The sequence below is a fragment of the Ischnura elegans genome, chromosome 9 (assembly GCF_921293095.1).
Source record: "Ischnura elegans chromosome 9, ioIscEleg1.1, whole genome shotgun sequence".
Taxonomy (NCBI): domain Eukaryota; kingdom Metazoa; phylum Arthropoda; class Insecta; order Odonata; family Coenagrionidae; genus Ischnura; species Ischnura elegans.
The window spans coordinates 42,112,025-42,135,105 of record NC_060254.1 but is presented as its reverse complement, the minus strand read 5'-3'; the positions used below and the strand labels follow the sequence as shown (position 1 = coordinate 42,135,105).

Below are 23,081 nucleotides of genomic sequence, written 5' to 3'. Positions count from 1 at the left end.
AGATCTGATTCTTTCCCGCCGTATGCTGGAGCCCAGCCCAGAGGATGGAGTTCGACTCGAACCCCGAAACGTCAGCAGCCATGGAGGATATTACCCGGTGGAGCACCCGAGCATCCTTCACCACCAGAATACTATATATGTGACCGCATAACGCTCATGCGCAAAGGACCGGCGCCCCACAGCAAAAAGATAAATGATAAGAAATCACAGAAAGCTATCACCGAAGTCCAAAATCAAAATTTACCTTCTTAGTTAAGGTAACACCACAAGAAAATTAAATGTGATAAAACTAGAGGTATGTAAGATTTTACACTTTTCCGGCGAAAATAATATTTAAACTTTTCTCGGGATCTCGCGCGGGCAAGATTTTTTAAAATACGTTCCCCCATAGACTACAAAATTATTGCAAAATCTTACCCGCGCGGAATCCCGATAAAAGTTTAAATAAAACTAGAGGTAGTTAACTCGTACAGTTAATGAGAGGTGTATTTTTTATAAGAATTATAGAGTTAACCTACTGACCTCAATGTTTCCTACGAGTCTATCATTTTCGTACGATGAACATAGAAATAGGTCCCAAAACACATGTGTGTGACAGATAAGTGAGAGGCAAATTAGAGGCAGTGAAACCCTTGAAAATATGATGGAAAGAGTCATTCACAGCCATCGCTTGGAAATATCAACGCTTATCGGATAGCATTAATCATGGCACAGGGTCCAACATAAAAGACTGCCAATATTCATTTTTTTCTAACTGTCATATACCAGGCACATCGTTTTTCACGGGGAACAATGGAAGATATATCATGGATATCTAAAATTAAAGCACTTCACACCATAAAGTAGGCCAAGAAAACTCAAGTTCTCAGATTGATTACAATGCATTGTCGAAATATTATACGATTTGATACGGTAAAATATTTGCAATTTAATAAATACCATAAATTTTCCAGAAAACTATGCAGAATTGTTTATGAATTTTTAATTATTATAGGTATCCAGTAATTCTCCTTTATAATCAATCAATTTTCACAACTCACAATATTTTCAAAAATATCAATGCTGAGTGATCCATTTATAACACATTTCTTTCGTTCTTAGCTTTCACTCAAAGTACATAATTTCATTATCTACTGCACCGAATACCAAACGCTTATGAATGAAGTACTGTCCTATCAAATTCCGTAACTTTTTTAAGTACCTAAGAAGCCACAATAAAAAATAATGCAATTTATTTATAATTTAAATAAAATGATTAGAGAGATCGGATGTTTGATGTAATTTCCTCGGATCGGATGTAATTTCCTAATGGCAAACCGACGAATACCCTGATTCGACTAAATTAATATTAATTAGTAACAGTATAATAATAATAAACGTTAAATGTCGTGGACCCTCAAGGTCGTTAAGACCTTACAGTAATAAAAATTTACCTTGCTGTAACAATTGTTAAAACTATGAGAAGCAATGATAAATTCCGAAGAATTTCAGCAGATATATTAAATTCGACAATATAAACATCAGCGATAAAAATAAAGGTTATAAAAGTAACCTAGACTCGAGGAGTTGAAAAATCAAAGGTACATTCCTTTTCCATTTTGAACAAAGCAACGATGGCACCCAAATTTTCAACGTGTATATGCGGCGACAGCAAATGAGCTGCCGATTCATCTACGAATTTCCCAATCAAAGTGAAGCTCCTTTATTTCGAGGGTGCGATTAAGGAAGGCAAACGGCTCGAAGACTATGAAATTTCAATTTGACTGATGAATACGGACGAATTGGTGATTTGGCAAATGTAAGGGAAATTAAAGCCTCCAAAAAAAAGCAACTTAACGGGAGGAAGTTACTTCCCTGTTGGAAAGAAGCCTTTCATTAAGAGGGATCTTTGGCATTTACGCCTTCGGGGGTCTCATAAAAAGCTATTGATTGTCTCACCATTGAAGCCAGATGGCCGAAGAGATATTTTTTAAATCAAGAAAAATTGTAAGTTCCACTTCTGATACAAATTCATTTCGCGACTTTGAGCATTGTAACCCAATGCCAGTGATTGGATAGAAAAAGGCCTTTATTCCTATTGCCATAATGACATTTTAAAAAACCTACATTTTCCATTAAACAAACTTGCGCTTCAGAACGGGAAAGAAAGCAGTGTGTAATATCGATAAAGAGAAATCGTGACTTCCACATTTAGCACAGAACGACCGGTTTCGGCACTTAAGCCATCTTCAGGTACATTTTAAAATAAAGAGGAGATAGGTTAATATAACCTATGGGAAGGTGCTATGGGAGTGAGGAGGGTTTTTAGGGGCTGATGTTGGTTGAGCAGGGAGGGGGAAAGAGGCGGGGGAAACAAAGTATGTGATGAAACTAGGAGAGAGGGTGGGGGGGATAAATCACACGGGTGGTGGGGTAAGGGTTTTGGGAGGGTGACTTGTAATAATATAGCTTAGGAAGTATTATGTCATTGAGAAAAGTAATTGAAATGAGTAGAGTAATCTCCCGAATTTCTAGGGTTCTCCAAGTTTTAAATGTTTTTAATGTACCTGAGGATGGCTTGACAGCAGAAACCGATCGTTCTGAGTTATATAAACTGTTTCACAAACACAAAGTCTCTTCATGGCTATAATGGAGCCGTTACACCACGTCATATCTTTCAATTTCGATTTAATTTTTCAACGTGTAATTTCGTGTAATATCCGAAAATATTTCACTCACAACTCCGTGGTAAACTGAGGTATTCAGAGAGCCAAGTTGGATGGGGTTAATTACAAATATTTTCCACCAAAACTTGAACATATACCCATGGCACCAAAAAAAGCTAAACGTCACATAAACCTTATTCCAGTCGACACGGGAACCCTGTCTTTAGTATGTATACGTACGCAATGGGAATAAAAGATGTCAAGAGACAGTGTACGCATAACATTCCTCATTTTTACAAAAAATACTTTGATAAAAACATTTTTTTAACTCCCAAACAAAACCAAAACGTGAGGCCTGGTATCGACCGTGATATGAAGTGAAAATAAAAATTCAGAAAACAATTTCCTTGCTGTTGAGAGTACGAAAAAACTGGGAGCTACTTACAGCCTATCCGAAAATAATCAACGTAATGGATAAGCCGTGCGACCTAAGAGAATAACTGAAGCTCTACTTAAGAAAATAATGTGCTTTTCACTTTCCTGCATAAGTAACTTTTTGAACTGCACACAGTAAAACATTCTCAAATAAATTCCAAAATGACGATGAAGCACGTATGCATTAGTATCATTCGTATTCGTGCATAAAAATTTAAGAAACAGAACGGAATGATGTAACGGAAGAGCATTAGATAGCCTACCTATAACAAAGGAATTCATACCATATTAAGGACACCAATTACAAGAATTTTTCACTCAACTGTATTATGAATTCCAAAATTTAAAAACCTAAAATTTAACTAGCCTGAATTGCAACAATACTTCTATTTAACCGGTTTGAATGCATAAATTAATTTTCAATTAGAAGTAGGCGGGAAATAGAAAGATTAATAACAGAATGAAGGCACCTACCATAGCTATTTAGAATGTGAAAGAGGTAGCACCAGGATTTAAAAAAAAAAAGGAAAAAAAGTTTACGTGAAATTGAAATTTAGTTGCGACTGAATTCAAACATCCAGTTAGACATCCATCACACTGGCAAATAATAATTTAAAAAGAATGAGAATCGATAAAAATCCAAAATTTAGGTTTTAGGTTTAGTTAACTAACGGTTTTCGAGATGGGAATGTTGTGTGAAAAGGAGATATGTACACCAGTCAACTAAAATAGCTCACACTATCGTCAATTTCCACCAAGACGTCACCTGCAAGGCGGTTATAAAAGGCAAGAGACTTCTCCCCACTTGAACACAGAATACGGTCATTTATCAACGCGTGAGATGACTCTCGCACAAAAACCTCCCCGATAAAACTTTTCGCAAATCGCAAAATTCCGGGGTAATCGGAAAAATAAAAATAGGAAAAACTTAAAATCCGCTTCGGGTTAATTTCCATCCACTCTAAGAGTGGATACAGATACAAACAGATTCAGCACAAATATTTCACGAGCGAAATGTACACCAGGCAACTTATAATAGCTCATTTCATCGTCAATATTCCGCCAAAACGTCACCTGCAAGGCGGTTATAAAGTGCTAAAAGACTTCTCCCCACTCGAACACAGAACACGGCCATTTATCAACGCGCGTAAGATGAAGCTCGCACAAAAAAACGCCTCGATAAAACTTTTCGCAAATCACAAAATTCCGGTGTAATCGCAAAAATAAAAAAAATAGGAAAAAACTTATCATCCGCTTCGGGTTAATTTCCATCCACTCTCCTTCCCCCCTTCCGCAGGGTCCTTTCATTACCATCAACCCCTCCTCCACTTTCCTTTAATCACCTTCCGCCCTCCCCTTCGCGGCAGAGCTCTGACTCGCTCTTAATACCCTCGCCTCGCCGCCAATTTCCCGTCACTTTCCCTTTTCCCGTCAGGCCTTTCCACCCATCAACCCCCTCGCTCCTCCCCCAAAGGCATCCCCTTCGCAACCAACGCCCTCCCGAATTCCACCACCGCATCCTTCCTCCCTTCCTTCCTCCGCAACCGCCCGTGCCTCAAAAGACCCACACGGGAAGGGATTCGGAGGGAGAATTAGGAATAGACAAACCGACGACGCATCGCAGAGGGAGAGAAAGAGTGTTGTCTAAGGCTTTGAAAGTGGAAGTGTTTAGCCTGCTTGTTTATTGAACCGGAGAGAGGCCACTGGGAGACTGGGAGAGTTTTACTCCGGCCTTCCAAGACGATGAAGATCTAAGTATGCTATGAATCCCCTGTTGATATGTATGTATGAGCCCCCTGTGAATATTTATAATTCATACATAAGACCAATGATAACACACGCAACACCGTCGTGGATCGGATTGACTAATAAATCAAATCGAGACAAAATTTATGTGACAGAGCGAAAATGCTTGAGATTAATCCTAAAAACTAGGTGGGGGATGAAAGATCACAACAACGAAGGAGTATATAAGAAATCCTGAATTAAAAATATCGAATCGGTTACAAGGGAACAGTGTAAGACATATTTTGAAACATCAGGGAAAAATGACGAATTGACTATAGAGGATTTGTCTAATCCAAAAACTAGTATTTGGGATAGACACAAAAGAACTGGGTTCTGTATTCAAATTTTGGCAGAGCTGCCTATGAGAGGGAATTAAAAGAAGAAAATAACATTGCAAAAAAATCGAAGAAAATTCTATGATTGTGAGTAATGGCTTATTTCAGCAAGACTCACGGTTTAACCCCTGTTATAAATAGCCTGGTAAACATAATTAGTGAACATTTTATGTTATTCTTTCAGTTTCCATAGTGTTTCCAAGTATTTCGCGAATTGAATTTACGCCAGTCAACTCATAATTGCTCGCATTGTCGTCAATATTCTCCCAAAACTTCACCTGCACGGCAGTATAAAAGGCAGATTTTTCCCACTTGAACGCAGATACGGTTAGAGTCATTTATCAACGCGTGAGATGATGCTATTAGGGTTCCTATACAAAATTTTCCATAGTGGAAAAGGTTCAAGTATGGAGCCCTAAGTCATAGGAAATTACCATTTGCAGTTTTTATCATGGATATCCCGAGTTTAACTCCGGCTTTCCATGGTGCTGAAGATCTAAGCCTGTTAAACATGTGAATCTTTTCACATAAAGTGATCTTTTTGTGATAATTTTCATTTTCCATAGTTAAAAAGGTTCACGTGCTAAAGTCCTGGGTTTTTCCCAAATTTCCCGAGTGGATTGCCACTTGTTTTATAAAGCTATTCATGGAGGGGAAGAGAGGTAAACGACGCATCGCAGGAGTGATTCCTTTGGTGTTGCTGGCGCAGATTTGTGTTTAAAGGGTTCGTTTATGAGTTGATAACCCTTTAAGACCCTGATGATAACATCATGGGCAGTAACTGAAGTCGACGGGAGAATAGTACAGTGGCAAACAGAGCTTTTTAATTTTAACATGGATATTAGAGATTCTCCTGTTTATCTGGAACGTGAAGGTAAATGCTTTTATGCATAGGTACCTACCCACAGAAATAAACCAGATGCATTACTCGAGATAATCGCTAATAGCGATCACTCCTTAAAAAATATATCAAATATTTTTATATTTGTTGTTGAAAGCGCCTTTAATTCTCTGTCACTGACATCTAAATTTCCTTTTCTTTTTTTAACGCCTATTCTTTTCCCAGATTCATAAGTTCTGTACAGCAGCTGATCTGTTTCCATGTTCTGTCGCTCTATAATATATTGCACTTTTCTGTTCTGTAAGTTGACTATTCACTCCGCTGCCATTACCACAGTCTAAATAATATTTAAGTATGAAATACTCTATCGTGTCCCTGTTATATTCATTTAAAAATTTAAATATTTTCAATTAGTGGGAACGACTTCGATTCTATGACCTTTCCACGATTTTCCACTTCCATTATCTACGCTCAAGACTATGTGAATATTTGCTAATGGGTTTTTTTAATACTTTCTTTCGCAGAGAGCTTCCCAATCCAGTTTACAGCTTCAGCTAGCACCTTCACTGGAACATCAAACTGCTGCAATGCTGTCAATCCTCGAAAGATACAAATGGCATCAATTTTCAATTGTGACCAGTCAAATAGCAGGGCATGATGACTTTGTCCAAGCCGTAAGAGAGAGGATTCTAGACATGCAGGATGTTTTCAAGTAAGTACAAATAGATTCCTGAGTGTATCAATGAAGTACCGGTACTGAAATGACATTTGAATTCTAAAATATCGTCTCAGCACTAAATCTAATGCACCAAGAGAACAAGCTAGTTCTTAACTTTCATTTTTGCAAGTAGATCTTTTAGCATGAGGCACAAATATGCCTAAGATGATATAACTGTAAAGGGATGGTTTTTTAGGATTGGATTATAATTCGGGTAAAATTATACAAGCACCAGCCCAAATTCAGAGCATCTAACTATTCCTAAATGTAATTATTTTGAGCGGTGAAATTATCGTGAAAATGAGCCACGAAATATGACATCCAATTAGACTTAATGAACGAATGCATGAATAATTATATTCTTTTCATTCGTCAGTTTCACTGTCCGTAATAATATCCGAATTAAGAGCAATAGATAGCGAATAAAACTTAATTTTTCTGGACATTTTTTCTCTTTTAACATCCTAAATTGGTTTTAATGAGCCCTTTGCTCGTAAAGACAGCTTGAATGATGAAAGTTTCCACATTTCCAAGCTCATCATTTTTTTCACAGGTTCACGATCTTGAATGCCGTATTGGTCACCAAGCCATCGGACCTTTCCCAGCTGGTCAATTCAGAGTCGAGGGTCGTCTTGCTTTACTGCACGAGGGATGAAGCCCTAAGGATATTGGCTGCAGCTGCCGATTATAAGATAACGGGAGAGAATTACGTCTGGGTTGCTGCGCAGAGTGTGATAGAGAACAGGAAGCCCTTACCGCAGTTTCCGGTTGGGATGCTGGGTGAGTGGCATATACCCTCCATTTCTACGATTACCACCTTCGCCCTTTCTCTCCCAGTTCTGAGCCATAACACGTCCTCCACGCCCGAATTGGCGCTAGTGTCTGCTCTTCCCATCCAAAACCATCAACAATGCGGAATTCAAGAAAATAGAGAGCATTATTTTCTCAAGCTTAAACTAAAGGATGGGTTCTGCACCTTCTCCGACTCATCCTCTTAAGGGTGATTTGAAAGCATTGTACGCTAACAATTTAGAATGCATTTTCAAAAAAAACATGAATATGAATGGTCATCGCCAGCTAGGAAGAGTAATATCCATCTTTATAAACAAGACGCAAAAATATTTTGCTATTTTGCAATGAAATTTTCTCATACATGAGAAAATAAGAAAATTATAAAACTAAAAACAAAATATATAAAGTATAGATAAAACGACAAAAACTGATTTCCGAAATCAAAATCAGAGAGCAAAATTATTTTCAATTTCATTTGAACCTAATGACACATGATTGAATGAGCAGAAAATTTAAGTGCCTTTACGCTGGCAGAGTGAAACGCTCATGTGTTTATATACTCTATAACCTAATTAAAACTTATCTTCCTTAGGAGTCCACTTCGACACCAGTATGGAGAGTCTCGTGAGTGAGATAGAAACAGCTGTTAAGGTGTACGCGTATGGGGTGGAGGACTTCGTGAACGATCCTCGGAACGAGAAGCTGTCTCTCAACACACAACTATCCTGCGAAGGTGCCGGAGACTCACGATGGAAAGTCGGCGACCGATTCTTCAAGTAAGCACTCAATCGCAAACGCTCACTACATAATAGATTGATATCTTAGAAGCTTAAGTCAGAGAATCGTTGTTCCAATTCTTCCTTAACTTCGTCCACAAAAGGAAGACGAAATTAAACTTCAAAAAATGAAATCCATTAAGAATTATTGATTCTATTAACAATAAAATCAATTATTTAAAAATTAACTTAGTTTATTGAGGGAAATTATAGATTTTCAGTGCTAAATGACGCTAAATATAACCAAAGATTACCAATATATAATAACCAAAATATTTCTTTAAAAGTATACTATATCTCAATCATACTTATTAACGACATGTTATCGATTGCAGCAAACCGAATTTAACTATTTAACACCTGACGTTTAAAATACCCTCCCATATTATCCGATCATTGCAAAATGACGTCCACAAGTTTAAAATTCTGGGCTAGGTCAATTCTTATGCAGGCTCCAAAATACACTGTCCATTAAAATATACCCAATGAGAAACGACAAATTTTCTTGGTGACTGCAAACCTATGTTCCATTTACCTCAGGCTGTAATGAGTAAATACTCCTTATTCGAGCCGCCAAGATTTTCAAAAGGATAGATTATTCTAAAGGATTTATTTTTTATGTTCAATCAACCCAAAAAGGAAAGAGTGTAAAATTATGGCCACTACAGTACGTAGGTAAAATAATTATAAGTAAATTCGAATTAAATTTAAGAAAAAATATTTCCCTAGGTCGTAGCTAAAAAATTGTTACGAGAAGGGTTCACTTTGGACGAGGAAATTATTTTTTATAGAGGTTTATTTGAAGGGATATATTAGACAATCTCCCAAGCAATTCAAGAGGGAATTCAACCCAATAAGATCTCCACTCCGCTAGCCAAGGCCTTTGTATTTAATTGCCAGACTACTTTCATGATGATGGAATATCCGAGATAACAAAAATGAAGCTATCAAATTGAAGCAACGATGAAAAAAGGTATCACAGTAGCTATGCCCTTAAGCAAAATTTTTAGAATTTTGTGACTTTTGATTCCGATTCTTCGATTAAAAAGGTAATAAAAAGGCTATGTAATAAAACATGCTAATATAACCCCAAAATACGTCTCGAAACCAATATTGAATGTTTTCCTTACAGGTATCTCCGAAATGTGAGCGTTGAAGGTGACCATGGAAAACCTAACATCGAGTTCACAGCTGATGGAGTTCTTAAAGCTGCAGAACTGAAGATTATGAACCTGAGGCCCGGTATAAGCAAGCAACTTATATGGGAAGAGGTGAGACAAACTCTTTGTGGGAAAACAGAGAAGTAAATTTGAATATAAAATACCTATACCACAAGCAAGAAAGTTAAATATCCTGCTCCCATTAAATGGAATGAACTAATCACATAATAACAACTTTTTAGCTAAATAAAAATAGCAATTAACCTCCTAAATCAAAATACTCATGAAAAATTAGTATCTTTCAATAAAAAATTTAATGCTTGCATCAGAAAAACTGCAATTCCATTTACGTTGTGAGCTCCTTCAATCGTCACATCCGATTTATCTTTTGTAAAAAAACAAGGATTCTAAAAAATTATAACTCACAAGAACGCATCACCTGCTGCGTCAGAGACATTATAAAAATTGATCGTTTCATAAAAAAATAATTTAGTTTAAAAAATAACGTTTACTTAATTAGCCTCTTTTTAAATCGCCAGATAGACTTTTCTCTGCCACGACGACAAAACCAATTCTATAAGTTCCATAATGGACAACATAGACCAGTACATGGGAAAAACTAGTTCAAAGGAAGTTATTCAAATATCTGCACACTTCCTATTTGCTAGGAAATTTAAAACCTTTCATTCACAATCCCAGCTTTTTGCACGCAGGCAACTTTCAACTATCACACTGACAATGTGATTTCCTCCTTACAGCCACAAATGCTATCTCACCACTCAACCTTCAAACTTGGCAGCATTTTCCCTTTGATCGCCTTCTGCGTCACACCATTAACTTTAATTGCGTCCTCAACCCAAACGTTAACAGCAGTAATCCCGACTCCATCATGATAAATGAAAAAGAGGTTTAATAAAAAGGTCTCCCGCATACAAAAGGAATCAACAAATTTGGAAAAGCCCCAAGATCTTTCCCTATTGCGCACCAGTAATGTATTCTCCAACGGAATGTTTCTCGTCTCAGGTGGGCGTGTGGAAATCCTGGGAAAGAGAGGGTCTGGACATCAAGGACATTGTGTGGCCAGGCGGGAGTCACACTCCGCCACAAGGGGTGCCGGAGAAGTTCCACATGCGGATAACCTTCCTGGAGGAGCCGCCGTACATAAACGTGGCGCCACCGGATCCCATTACGGGAAAGTGCTCAATCAACAGGGGCGTCCTCTGTCGCTTCGCCGCCGATTCGGATATGAGCGGGTGAGTGCCTTGATTTCATTTGTGAATGCTCTCGGCAAAAGTACCCTGAAAACGAGCCTTCGCGGCACCCGTTTTTATACGTCGGAGTTGCCAATCCATTGCCAATAAGAAGGTTCAATTACAGTCACAACTGATGCTGAAGAGATGCTACCATGAGTTCATACACATTTATTCCACATCATTCACCATGAGATTTCATACATTCCAGGGAGTCAAACCTAAAAATACCGCTCAGACATTCTAGCACTCAACAAATTTTTACGATGACGTCGAAAATTATTTCTATTCAACCGATTAAAAAGTATTATAATATATTTTTCCAACATTATGCATCTGACCCTAATTTCACATTTTATTTGTTGAAAATTGCGCTTAATTTATCTAAATAAATCAATCATAACACCAACGTATCGATAAAATTAAAATTGCAACCGGACTAATGGCACTGGCCGTCATTTTATGATTACATTATGCCGGAAAAATCAATAAAGCTAGTAAAATTTAATGGATCCAATAGAAACGATGACCAATTTTAAGATTTCCAATAATATCAAAACAATAAAAGAATTTGCAGTGACAGTCTATAAATAAAATTTGATAACTTGCTCTCGCATAGCTCCATTATTTCCACAAATATAAATTAAATGTGAAAACCTCAGAGTTAATATTTACGACCATTGAAATTATGAGATATCACTCAGCCACTGTTTCCTCAGACAAACAAAACTTAAGGGAGGAGGATTTGATACAGCGTTAGAAGTAAAATTCCATAGATTGTATTAGGATAAATAAAAGTTATTTTATTTTATAAAAAAAAGTTGTGATAAGATAGAGCCTTACGCGAAAAAGGGAGAGAAGACTTTAGAGAGAGAGAGAGAATAGTTTCGCACTAAAAATATATAAAATAACGACGAAATTAGCTATGCATATGGGACACAAAGAAAGATATATTCATGAAAAGCCACTGATGACCAGAGGTAAGGAAAATATATAAGAAAAACGTGGAAAAACAAGCAAAGCGAAGTAAGAAGGCGAATGGCTAAAAAGTAAATAGTCCATAATGAATTCTATATTATATAAATAATATAATTCAGTAAAAACATACTAAAACCAAACTTCCACTTTTATTTTCCTGGGTAAACGTGCTTAGAACTTGTCTGGCGGACCCCGTGCAATCCACCGCTTCGCATTTCAGTTATGTATTGCAGGAGACATAATTCTAAGGATGAAGAATATTCCTGTTACGCTTCGGCGAAGAAAATCATCATCTGATCTAACGGGAATTCGAATCCTCATCTCCCGATTTTAGTCCAGGTATAGTCCGGGTTCGAATACCGATCAAGTCAAACTACTTTCTTCGCAGCAAATCTCCTCCTTTAGTGCCTAGGAACTTGAGGAAAAATATATGTTCGCAATTCTTACAAGACTTAAGCAATGAGGATGATAGGTGGAAAATCAAACAGGACAGTAATGCCAGGTGCTAACATGGTTGTACGTAGTTGATCCTACTTGTTTATCTACAAGCTAATTGAATAACATGTGAGAAGAACTGTAAGATTCAAACATGGTTTCCAGATAACCAACGCGGCTTATTTTTTCCGGAGATGAAGCGTTGCTTAACGAGTAATTATCCGAAGGCATACTCGTAAAGGTATAATCAAAGTTATGCAATGCGAAATGTACGGGAAGGAAGGCACTGTAAAACTAAAATTGTGATTTTTATTGAGATACAAATGTAGGACTAAATTGAAAAAGAAAACCTATTAACTGCAGCCAACAACAAATCAACAACGAGTGACATACTACATGCTACACGTGAATCATAAACAAAAATATTTTAAAACATTGACTCGTCATAGAAATTCAGTTAGATAAGTGCCAAAAGTAACCAATTTTAATAGTTTAATCAAAAACGAATTGATAAAACAACAAATATAGAAACTCGAACTTAATTCTTTTTAATTATCCATACGGCAAGGCAATCCGAAAATGTAAGCAGAAATTAGTGTTTGAGTGAATGTGTCTATACTTCATTGTATCCGAGTTTTTTTAGGTATTTGTGCTCTAGCAAACTAGTTGGCACTGCGTTTCGAATAAGTCGTTGGACTCATAATAGAGTACAATCCATAAGAGCTTTAGTCCAATTTAAACTATTTATCTGCCTACAATTTTTATTCTAATCCTCATAATACTTCGAATTTCAAAATAGTATATTTGAATTTATATGCAGAAAACATATGGGTATTGAAGAGATTTGACAAACTAATAAAGAGCCAATAGAATAAAAAAATTCACATCGCGGTACGTACTGGATCCAACAGGTACTTTCTTCCTTCACTCTTTCGGGGTGGTTAGAAAGTACGATCTTCAAAGACGTCAAATTTTCTCCCGTGTGCTTTTGACTCAATTGAACAACATTGAATTCAACAACTTGGAAATCACACAGATTCTTGAGCTTACTGTGTAAATAACCGTACCACATAATTTTGACGGTACTTACACAATATGAACTTAAAACGCGCTAATTGGTCGGAAAACGTATGATTTTCTTGTGGTGTGAAGATTCCAATTTCTTAGCAGTCATCCACAGATAAACCCCAAGAAGATGAAAAACGTCACTTCCAGCCCCCGCACCAACCCGTTTCCTTAAACCAGTTTTCCAATCTAGATTTTCTCACGCATCAATTGGTCCCATTTCCTTAATAGCTTTCCATAAGAGATGAGAAGGATAGGACAATTACCCAATCAAGGAGGAGCCAAAGTTGACCAACTTCGAGAAACTCGGCTCCGAAGACAAATCATTGGCAGAAAAACTCTTCCAAAGAACATCAACTGCAGGTTCTTCCCATACTTTGAATTACCACTGAGGTAAGATAGAAGCATATGGCGGGATAGAGAGCCATGATTAAACTCGTGAAATCGATTAGACTCCTCAAAATGATAATTAATCCTCAATTTCAACGTATTCGTATTATTTCCAGTTAGCATGAAATATTTCTTAAACGTCCCACACACTTGCGTGCGGTTTCAGTGTTTACAGCTTAACTCAAGATGTAAAACGGCTGCAACGCGTCAAAAACGTATTTCGAAATTTCAAAAAATTATAAGCACAATCGATCTTTCTAATATGGTGTGCTATGCTAAAAATGAGCTAAATTTGATCCAGTGCTTCGCACATATTTTCTTCAGAAAACCTTTTAAACTTTACTAAATATAGAAACCTAACTATCAGTTGATCTTGGTTGATCCATTTATCAACCATGTTGATAACTTGAATTGATGAAGTGAGTAATATGGAAGAGCTATGAGGAGTGGGAGTTAAACAATGTTCCTGAACATTTAAAGAAGAAAACATAAAACAATTTAGTAGGCCATACCATGAGACATGATGGTCCGATGAGGACAAACATTAATTGATAATTTAACGACAACTAAGACATATGAAGGCCTTGAATCGAGTTATGTCGGGCTAATTATCAAGAATGAAAAAGGGAAGAATTACATTATAAGTGATGTCATGGTTCCGGAAGTTAAGAAAAATAAATCATCGTTTTATCAATTTCGGTGCCTCATGATTTCTAATACATATATTCGTGATCAAAACAAAAATATTTTCGATTTGTTAATTCTATATTTACTGAAATAATTGAAACACATAGATAAATATTTCACTAGTAAAAACAGTTAAGGAAAGTGCGTTTCGGCACTGCTAATTTTGCCATGACACCACTGATGAACATGAAAAAAATAGCTAACAAGAGAGTTGAGAGGATCACTGCACCAAACCAATCCTAGGTCAGTAGATGTTTTATCGCAATTAAGATAACCAAGGTAACAACTTTTTTAATTACGGGTAGAAGCTTGGTAACCAAACTACAGCTAGATTTTAAGAAATTATTCAGAATTTGACCCAGCTTGAATCAGGACAAAAAATCATATTTTATTTCCTAACGCGGCTTAATATATCCTTTAATTTTTTTAAATTCTTAAACAAAATGAGCACACCTTAATCATTTTGAACGGAGTAATTGACGTAACGACCAAAGATGAGAGCTGGGTCATCTTAAAACATACACTTGACCATTAATAAACATTTCAAAGATAAAAATCGCATTAGAATCAGGTGATGGAAAACATCACATCAGTTGCGCAGATGACCTGATTTTAACATAGATGATTATGAAGAAATGTGAAGCAAGCTTTCTCTCCCGTAATCACTATTTTTAATATTAGCGCCTTCCAGTGAAAAATACATTAAACACTGCATATGCGTGCTTAAAATTGTACTTAGAAACTTACAGATTTGCTCTTGTTTTTTATGTAACTTTGAAAACTACAATTCATACGCTATTAATACCAAATAAAACCTTAGAACCCCGACATTCATTTTGAAACATCTTGTCCATTAATTTCCTTATACTAGATAGATCAATACTCAAATAAATGTTCGCTCTTCAACTTCAATAAAATTCTCTCTTTCAGTAGTATATTCTTTCAAATTTAATATTTCAGTTATAGATTTTCCATTCATCCTTCTGATACTGAAATCATCAATATAATTAAAACCTGTTCATCAGCACATCTGACATGATTTTTTTCCAACTATTCAAACCACATTCATTTATCCTCTATCTCATTCATCTATGCACGTACCAAAAGGAATTAAAAGGAACTAAACCACAACTGCGTTGCATGAATATCACCACTAGCTGAGGTCAAAGATGACTTCCATTTGTTTTCTGCAAGTTTTCTGGAAAAGATACAGAACATAACTATGCGTTAAAAAATTAAAGAATGGCAGCATCAAAATGAAGATATATTTCATATTCTTGAAGAGAAATATTAAGAATAATTCATGTAAAAATAAAAATTTATGGCAACAAGAAAAATGAAACGTAAAAAAACTCTTTAGCAGGAATTATTCTCCTGTTTTAAGCTAAGCTAAAGAATACACGATGTTAGATGTTTTCGTAGCCATCATTTCGATTTCCAGATAATGGTTTTCAGGGCAGGAGACAAAATATCTGACCCCATGAAAATTTTAATCTAATTCAAAATCCAATAACCATTTCTACAAGTTATACGCGAGGAAATTGCCTAGTCTAACTTCACTAACACTCTGTTTCCCATCTTTTTCCCTTGTTGAGTGATGCTTTATTTATCGCTCAGTGCATATTTCTACGCTTAAGGCTAATTAACATTAATTAATTCAACAATCTTTTCCCTTAGGTTGGATATCACACAAGCTCATCGGAATGCAAGCTACTATCAATGCTGTTCCGGATTTTGCATTGACCTCCTAGAAAAATTTTCAGAAGAACTTGGATTCACATACGAACTGGTCCGCGTGGAAGATGGAAAATGGGGAACTCTGGAAGTAAGATTTCGAGGCATAATTTACATTAGCACTAAGGCCCTAACATCGAACACCATTAAACTATCTATGGCATTAATGACCATCAAGCCAAATTATCAGAATCATATCACTGCTAAGCAACACCATGCATGACTAAGTTTAGAATTGAATTTGTTTTAATTGTCATACACTTTGCAAAATTGTTTGAAAAATTCTAATACTTGAAAAGTTCGCACGAATATAAATTAAATATTATATAAAGAAAAGTTAATACTAGTATTTCAGAAATCATAATTTTTTCACCCTGAAATGCAAACCCAAGTTTAAGTAACGTGCTAAACGGTGCTTGAAACTGCGTTACGGTTAAATTACCTCATTCTGAGACAAAACATGAACTGACATTATTTCACATATTGTATCCTTGAAATTTTTGGAACCAACTAAGCTGTGAACCATTGTCAGTAAGAAAGAAGATAGAATTAAAATTAAGGGACCACTCTCCAAAAAGAAGCATGCAAGTTGATGAATTACGCATCAATCTGGCTATAACAACTCCTGTTTATCATTCAGAAAATATTTTCTATTCTAAATCGGTACCTATATCAAAATCAAAAGAGAAATTTCCCTTAAAATCTGAAATATAGGCTACCAAATCAAGGCCAAACTACAAATTATATTAGAATTGCAATTAAAAGAAACATCTTCTTCTGCATATAGGAAATATACAGAATATAATTAAAATGTTTTAAAAAATTAATACTGATACAAAATTCTAAAATACTTTTTGAGATATGAAGGACCATAGCATAGTAGTGTTATTAGAAAAAAATTAATTATTTACACACTATTAAAGTTTCAAACCACAAAATTATATCATAATTATAACATTGCATAGATATTTCTATATTTTATACGTTAAACTTTAAAATTAGCGAACAAGTAATATTACTCTGAGTCAATTGCTCTTAAGAACTCATACTATGCTCATAACTCGAAAGTTGTACAATGAATTTATTCAATGCTGACACACGCCTCACACCACCGCAACATTCGAGGAAAAGAGGAATTGGTTGAAGCCTTGAACCCAATGCATCCACAGCTAATGCAATCACGTAATATCTTTAATTCAGGTCAACAACGTTGAGTGAGTCAAATGAGTCAAAAATATTTCCATTATTAAGCATAGAAACAGGCTAATGAAATAAAAAGAGTGAAATCTTATTCTCTCCATCGCAGCACACCCATATTATACGTCCATTACTCTAAGGTTAAAAAAAATATTGCATTATTATTTTCTAAATATTACAAGCATAATGTAACCTTGAGAATAATGGTCAATGAATTAGTTTATTACACATACCATGTAATTGTTAATTTCTATCATTTAAATATACGACCATGTATACGGAAAGTATCCTGCTCGTATGCCTGAGACTGCTCGCAACGCATTATTGTTATGACAATCACATAATCATAAGGATATAGTTTCCGCACCAAGAAAGACTAATCATTAACTACAGTTTTTTTTTCTTTTGGTGTCCAGTCGGTTTAAAAGAATTCCAATTATATTTAAGGGATGAAGGGGTAGTTTTTTCTAGCTGTCATCAGCACTGATTTCTGGAGCAAAACTACCCCTAGCCCCTTCCTTCTACTGGCCTCACTCGTAAAAGTAAGATATAATGCCTTGTCCCTTTCCATCTTTGCATCAGTCGTATACCGCCAGCTTCCACCGTATATAATATTTTGAAACCTATAGGTCGTGTGCTGTAAATATTTTTGAGACTGGTGACGTTGCACTGCAACAAAACCAGTTACCTATGAAGTGTATTTCGAGAAATTGCATTAGTCAAATAAAATCCAAGTGCAATAATCATTACATGAGTGATTATCTACATTTTTTGCTGTAAAGAAATAGTGTATCAACGAAAAATTGGCATATTTTTTACATGATAACATTTGTGATTCCTATACCCCTACAGACTAAATGAGCCCCTTTAAGTCACATCATTCAATTTTTTTATATATAAGCAGCTAAATTTCCCCAATTTTTTAATTTAAAAATGGACGAAAGCCAACATCCATTATTTTACTATCAATTTTCATGTAAATATTAATGTAATTAAAAGTTAACAAGTGTATTATTGTAAGGTAATGAGACCAACAATATTTTATTAAATACAATTATTTGTAAATGGCCTTCAATATTAGTACACATGAACTAAGTTTTGGAGAGAAAGAAGTAAAAATAATATGCATGAATAAAAGGTTAAAAAATAGAAATGAAATGATCACGAAAATGAAAACTATATACTGAAAATATAAATCCAGCTGAAATTTTTTAAACTACCAGTAAAAATATCAAATTCATTCAAATCGTACTAACCCCACTGAATAAAACAAAAATGGCTAAAAATCTGTCTTTCACTTTGTTAAGGCAATATATTTATGTATATCTAACAGTTTAATACTAAGATAGCTTGATAAATGATTATAAAATGTCATTTTGATTGCAGAATGGCAAATGGAATGGCCTAATTGCTGACCTGATAAACAGAAAAACAGACATGGTAATGACATCACTGATGATAAATTCTGACCGAGAAGCTGTGGTTGACTTCACCGTTCCTTTCATGGAAAGTGGAATTGCAATTGTGGTTGCAAAAAGAACTGGGATTATTTCACCAACAGCTTTCCTAGGTAAATAAATATCTCCTTACACACCTTTTATAATTAAATGTCTTATTCACATATTACTTCTAAAAATTACTAAATTAATTTTTAGCATATTACCCACTACATGTAGCATGAGTCGATGCTAATTTGTTCCTTTCTTTGATTCGATAACATAGATTCTTAGAAAATAATTTTGCATAATGAATGACACAAACATCTCTAAGTAATGTATTTTTTTAAATACTGAATTCAATCAACATAGAGCATTATAAAAAATTAGAGCTTCAGCTAAGCTTTACACCTTAAACTCTACAATTACACAGAAAAAGTGGGAATGTTACATTTATAGAAACTATGGAGCAATGCTGGTAATAATCAAACAGGAAAAGAATGTGATACAAAAATTATTAAAATTGAACTAAAAATTCCTAAATTCAACTGAGTAAGATGACCCCAAATCAAAATAAAATCATCACATACTGAAATAGCTATGTAAAAAGTAATTAGCTGCAAAATTGTAAACCCCCAATTTTTTCCAGCATGCCATTCTAATCCCACCATTGCAAACCATCCCAAAAGTTGGAACCCAGACTCTTTTACAGCTCACATTGAAGAATATTGTGAGCAAAACAAAATCATTTCCCTATGGGTGAAATAAAATAAAAATAGCTATAATTTTTTTTAATTTACCACCAAATCAAAACTGTGGCATTGTAGAACTTGTTTCTTGAAGTTATGCCACAAATCTCCACCATTTCCAATCAATATGTGCACTACATCAAATAGCTTGTATATTACTTACCTATATCAAATATACAATATTGCTTATATCAAATTATAGTTACGCCAATCAAAATGAGTGTTTCCTATGGGTGAACCTAATAAGCTTACAAGATATTAGCGGTTCAGAGCTGTGACGTTTTCAAGTTCTAAAATGCCATTGAAAATGAAGATAGGAACAGCAGGTACCTTGGGAAACTCTACAACAATAAAGCTATTATCCATCATTTGCTGATGGGGAATTTCAGTAGGAAGCACTCCTTTTAATCAGTATGACTACAAATTGATATGAACAAAATGCATAACTTTACTTCATGGATGGTTAAAAAATTTGAAACATAGATGAAGACATAGTGACTACATACCACACTTGCAAAAAAGAAGTTCAACAGCACCCAAGTTTTGTTTTCCTGGTATTGATTTTTTTTAATTAGTAACTTCCAGATAATGGTTAGAAATAAATTAACCATATTAAAAGATTCATATTTCACAACTGCACAACCTTAATCATAGTAGAGTGACTTTTTCAGAGTTAATTAATTACATACATCAGCCTCTACTCCAACACCCTCAAAAGCAGGGGTTGTTTTCTTGCTAATATGATAAACTTAGTAAATGAGTTTATAACATTTAATACAGCCAAATATGTCACCTAATTTTTTTTTAAATTATGTAAACAATTTTTGCTCATATATTTCCTTTCAATCTATATTTGACCAAAAAATTTAAAATGGCATGAGAAACATGTCTTATCAGATTTTTTAACACTTTTTCATCAGTAATTTTCCCTGAACCCATTTGCAAACAGTGTATGCTAAAATTTAAAGGAAAATGAATGAAGTCAACAAGATCTTGGGACTAAACAAACACATGGAATAAATATTAATTCTATGCAATCACGCAGTAATAAAATATAAATCAAAAATTAGATTCCCAGATATTTCAAAAAAATTATCTGAACCAAAACTTAATGACCTGACTAAATTTTTGAATCAAGTTTTGCATCTCATGCATGGTACCAAATATCACGAAGGGACTTACATTGAATCCTATTTCTGGATGGGAAAACAGATTTTGAAATATGACTGTTAACATTTTACCACTTCATCAAAGTATTTCTGATTGTTTTTTTTCTCTTTCATTTATTTCAGAGCCATTTGACACGGCATCTTGGATGCTTGTTGGATTCGTAGCCATACAGGCTTCGGCTTTCACTATTTTCTTTTTTGAGTGGCTTAGCCCATCTGGGTTCGACATGAAGGTGAGAGGGGTAAAGAATCGCTCCAATTGCAAACAGGGCAACAGGTTTTTCTCTTTTCTAAATTCAAAATTTGGTCACCAAAGAATTTTTAACTGCACAACAAAATTATTTAGCAATCTGATTTTAAACTAAAATGATTGAATAAAATGTCATTTAACACATTCACTGCTTTAAAATCTTTCATCAAATATTATTCCCATTAATAAATCCATCTACATATTGCTTCATTATTTCTAAATAGAAGTTAATTTGAGAACAATTTTAAATGTACCCATATTCTTCCATAATGCTTGGCAAAAGTATAATACGATCAATGAGGGTTTGAGGATGGAAACCAAGCTGACCAAATAATTATTACATATCATCAATTGACATTTACTTTTACCAGGTATGAATGTGCACGCTTAAAATTTTATAGTGATTCCCTTCAGTTGAAAGCAGAAGCATAGTTTTTTAAATTATCATCAAATTATCATGCAAACAAACACTCAATAAAATATGGGAAGAAATCATTCACTTTTTCACAAAGTAATTAATTCTTATGTTGCATACTCATGTACACCAATTAAATTATAGTTCCAAGGGAATAAAAACCAAGGCACACAAAAGCATTTTATCACTGTCACAGAAAAGACAAATAAGCATATCCAGTTTAAGCAGCACTGTAAAACTTATCCACCCAAGAGGAATCATTTATCCTCATACGTAAGATGATATTATAAATCCCATTTCCACTTTAAATTTAATGAGCCCAACAATTGCAAAAAAAATTCAAAATAACAAGACATCGGTATGCCTTAAAAATAAATTGGAAAAATATGCTACACTAATAGGTACTGATATGCATCAGGCTGGATAATGCTGTAAATTTATATCCTAGTTGCAACCACTTGCAAGAACATTTTTTTCTTTCCTCTGCATCTTTTGCACGATATTGGTCTTTAAAATGTGGCATGCAGCCTTTATGAGACCCTTTTGTAAAAATCGTGAGCCAACAGATAAACAATATGATATTTTAGCACTGACATGATGCTACTCTGACCCAAAATCTAGAATTTTTCAGCCTGGATGTTTATGGAAGGGATATGTCCCTGTATTTATGCTAATTATATTTTTTGAGATCCTATTCCAAGCAGCATATGCTAGCTGGGTTAATTCCAAGTCAGCCTAACCAATTTTATGGGCTAAGCACACTAACCATAACAGATTGTAATTATTTTTCACTGTGGCCAGTTAAAACCTTTAAAGCATCTTTAGGTGTGCAAGTGAGAACAATTGATGAAAGATATTGGGAAAGAGGAAAAGGTGCAATTCTTTACTTCAAGGATTTGGAAAAAGCATTTTACCGGGTAAAATGGGACAATGGAGATTCTAAAAACAGAAAGTAGACAGGAAGGGTAGGAGGCTATTGTATACGACCCCGATGGTGGCTATGAAAGTTAATGGAAAATTGATATAATGGATGGACCAGGGCAGGAGGGTAAGGCAGGACTGCTGCCTTTCACCCACTCTATTTAATACATCAATGAAAGAGATGGTCAGTAAAACCATGGAAAGTGAAAAAGATATTGCGATTGGAGGATGAGAGATAAAATGCACCAGGTTCACAAATGACATAGTGATTCTTGCCTTTCACAATCGGGCATTTTAAAGAATGATAAAAACTTTAAAGGAAAGAACAAAGACAATGGAATGAAAATAAATGTTGTGAAAACGAAAGTATTGAGAGTAAATGATAGAGGAAATGTTATGATCAATGGGGAAAAGATAGAGCAAGTTAGAAGGTATATTTAGGAATTGTGCTGACTGAAGACTGGAGAAATGAGACAGATATCAAGACAAGAATAGCTATATGAAAGGAAGCCATAAAAGAAGAGAGAAAAGTATTATGGAATATTATGTATCAACATAGAGCTGAGGGAGAGACTGGTGTAATGCTGTGTGTGGATGCATAATGAGGACCTTGGGAAGAACAGATAGGGATAGTATCAATGCTTTTGAGAGGTAGGTGTGGAAGAGGCTGGAGAGAGTGACATAGGTGGATAAAGTGAGGTGTGAGGAGGTACTGGAAAGAGGTGATTAGGAAAGAACATTATTGAGAACTATGTCAAAGAGGAAGGGGTATTGGATCGGTCATATTTTAAGAGGGAAAGGGTTTAAACTACAGCAGTCAAGGGAATACAAGGAAGGAGAAAAGAGAAGAGGAAGATGAAGGCTAAAGATGACAGAGAAAGAGAGGTTAATACAAAGGTGCATATTAGGAAACCA

The 23,081-nt window shown here is 35.1% G+C and overlaps 1 protein-coding gene across 3 annotated transcripts in view; it reads left to right on the top strand.

The window, feature by feature from the left end:
* The window catches only part of LOC124166081 (glutamate receptor ionotropic, NMDA 2B), a 386,881-nt gene that overhangs the window by 345,447 nt on the left and 18,353 nt on the right, over window positions 1-23,081 (top strand). For 2 of the 3 annotated variants that reach the window (XM_046543700.1, XM_046543698.1), the window contains exons 3-10: window positions 6,569-6,756; window positions 7,316-7,542; window positions 8,147-8,330; window positions 9,463-9,601; window positions 10,514-10,743; window positions 15,973-16,120; window positions 18,613-18,796; window positions 20,704-20,822. In XM_046543700.1, coding sequence (XP_046399656.1) covers window positions 6,569-6,756; window positions 7,316-7,542; window positions 8,147-8,330; window positions 9,463-9,601; window positions 10,514-10,743; window positions 15,973-16,120; window positions 18,613-18,796; window positions 20,704-20,822 — 1,419 coding nt within the window. The remainder of the gene's footprint in view (window positions 1-6,568; window positions 6,757-7,315; window positions 7,543-8,146; window positions 8,331-9,462; window positions 9,602-10,513; window positions 10,744-15,972; window positions 16,121-18,612; window positions 18,797-20,703; window positions 20,823-23,081) is intronic. The other variant, XM_046543699.1, reaches the window with a different exon arrangement.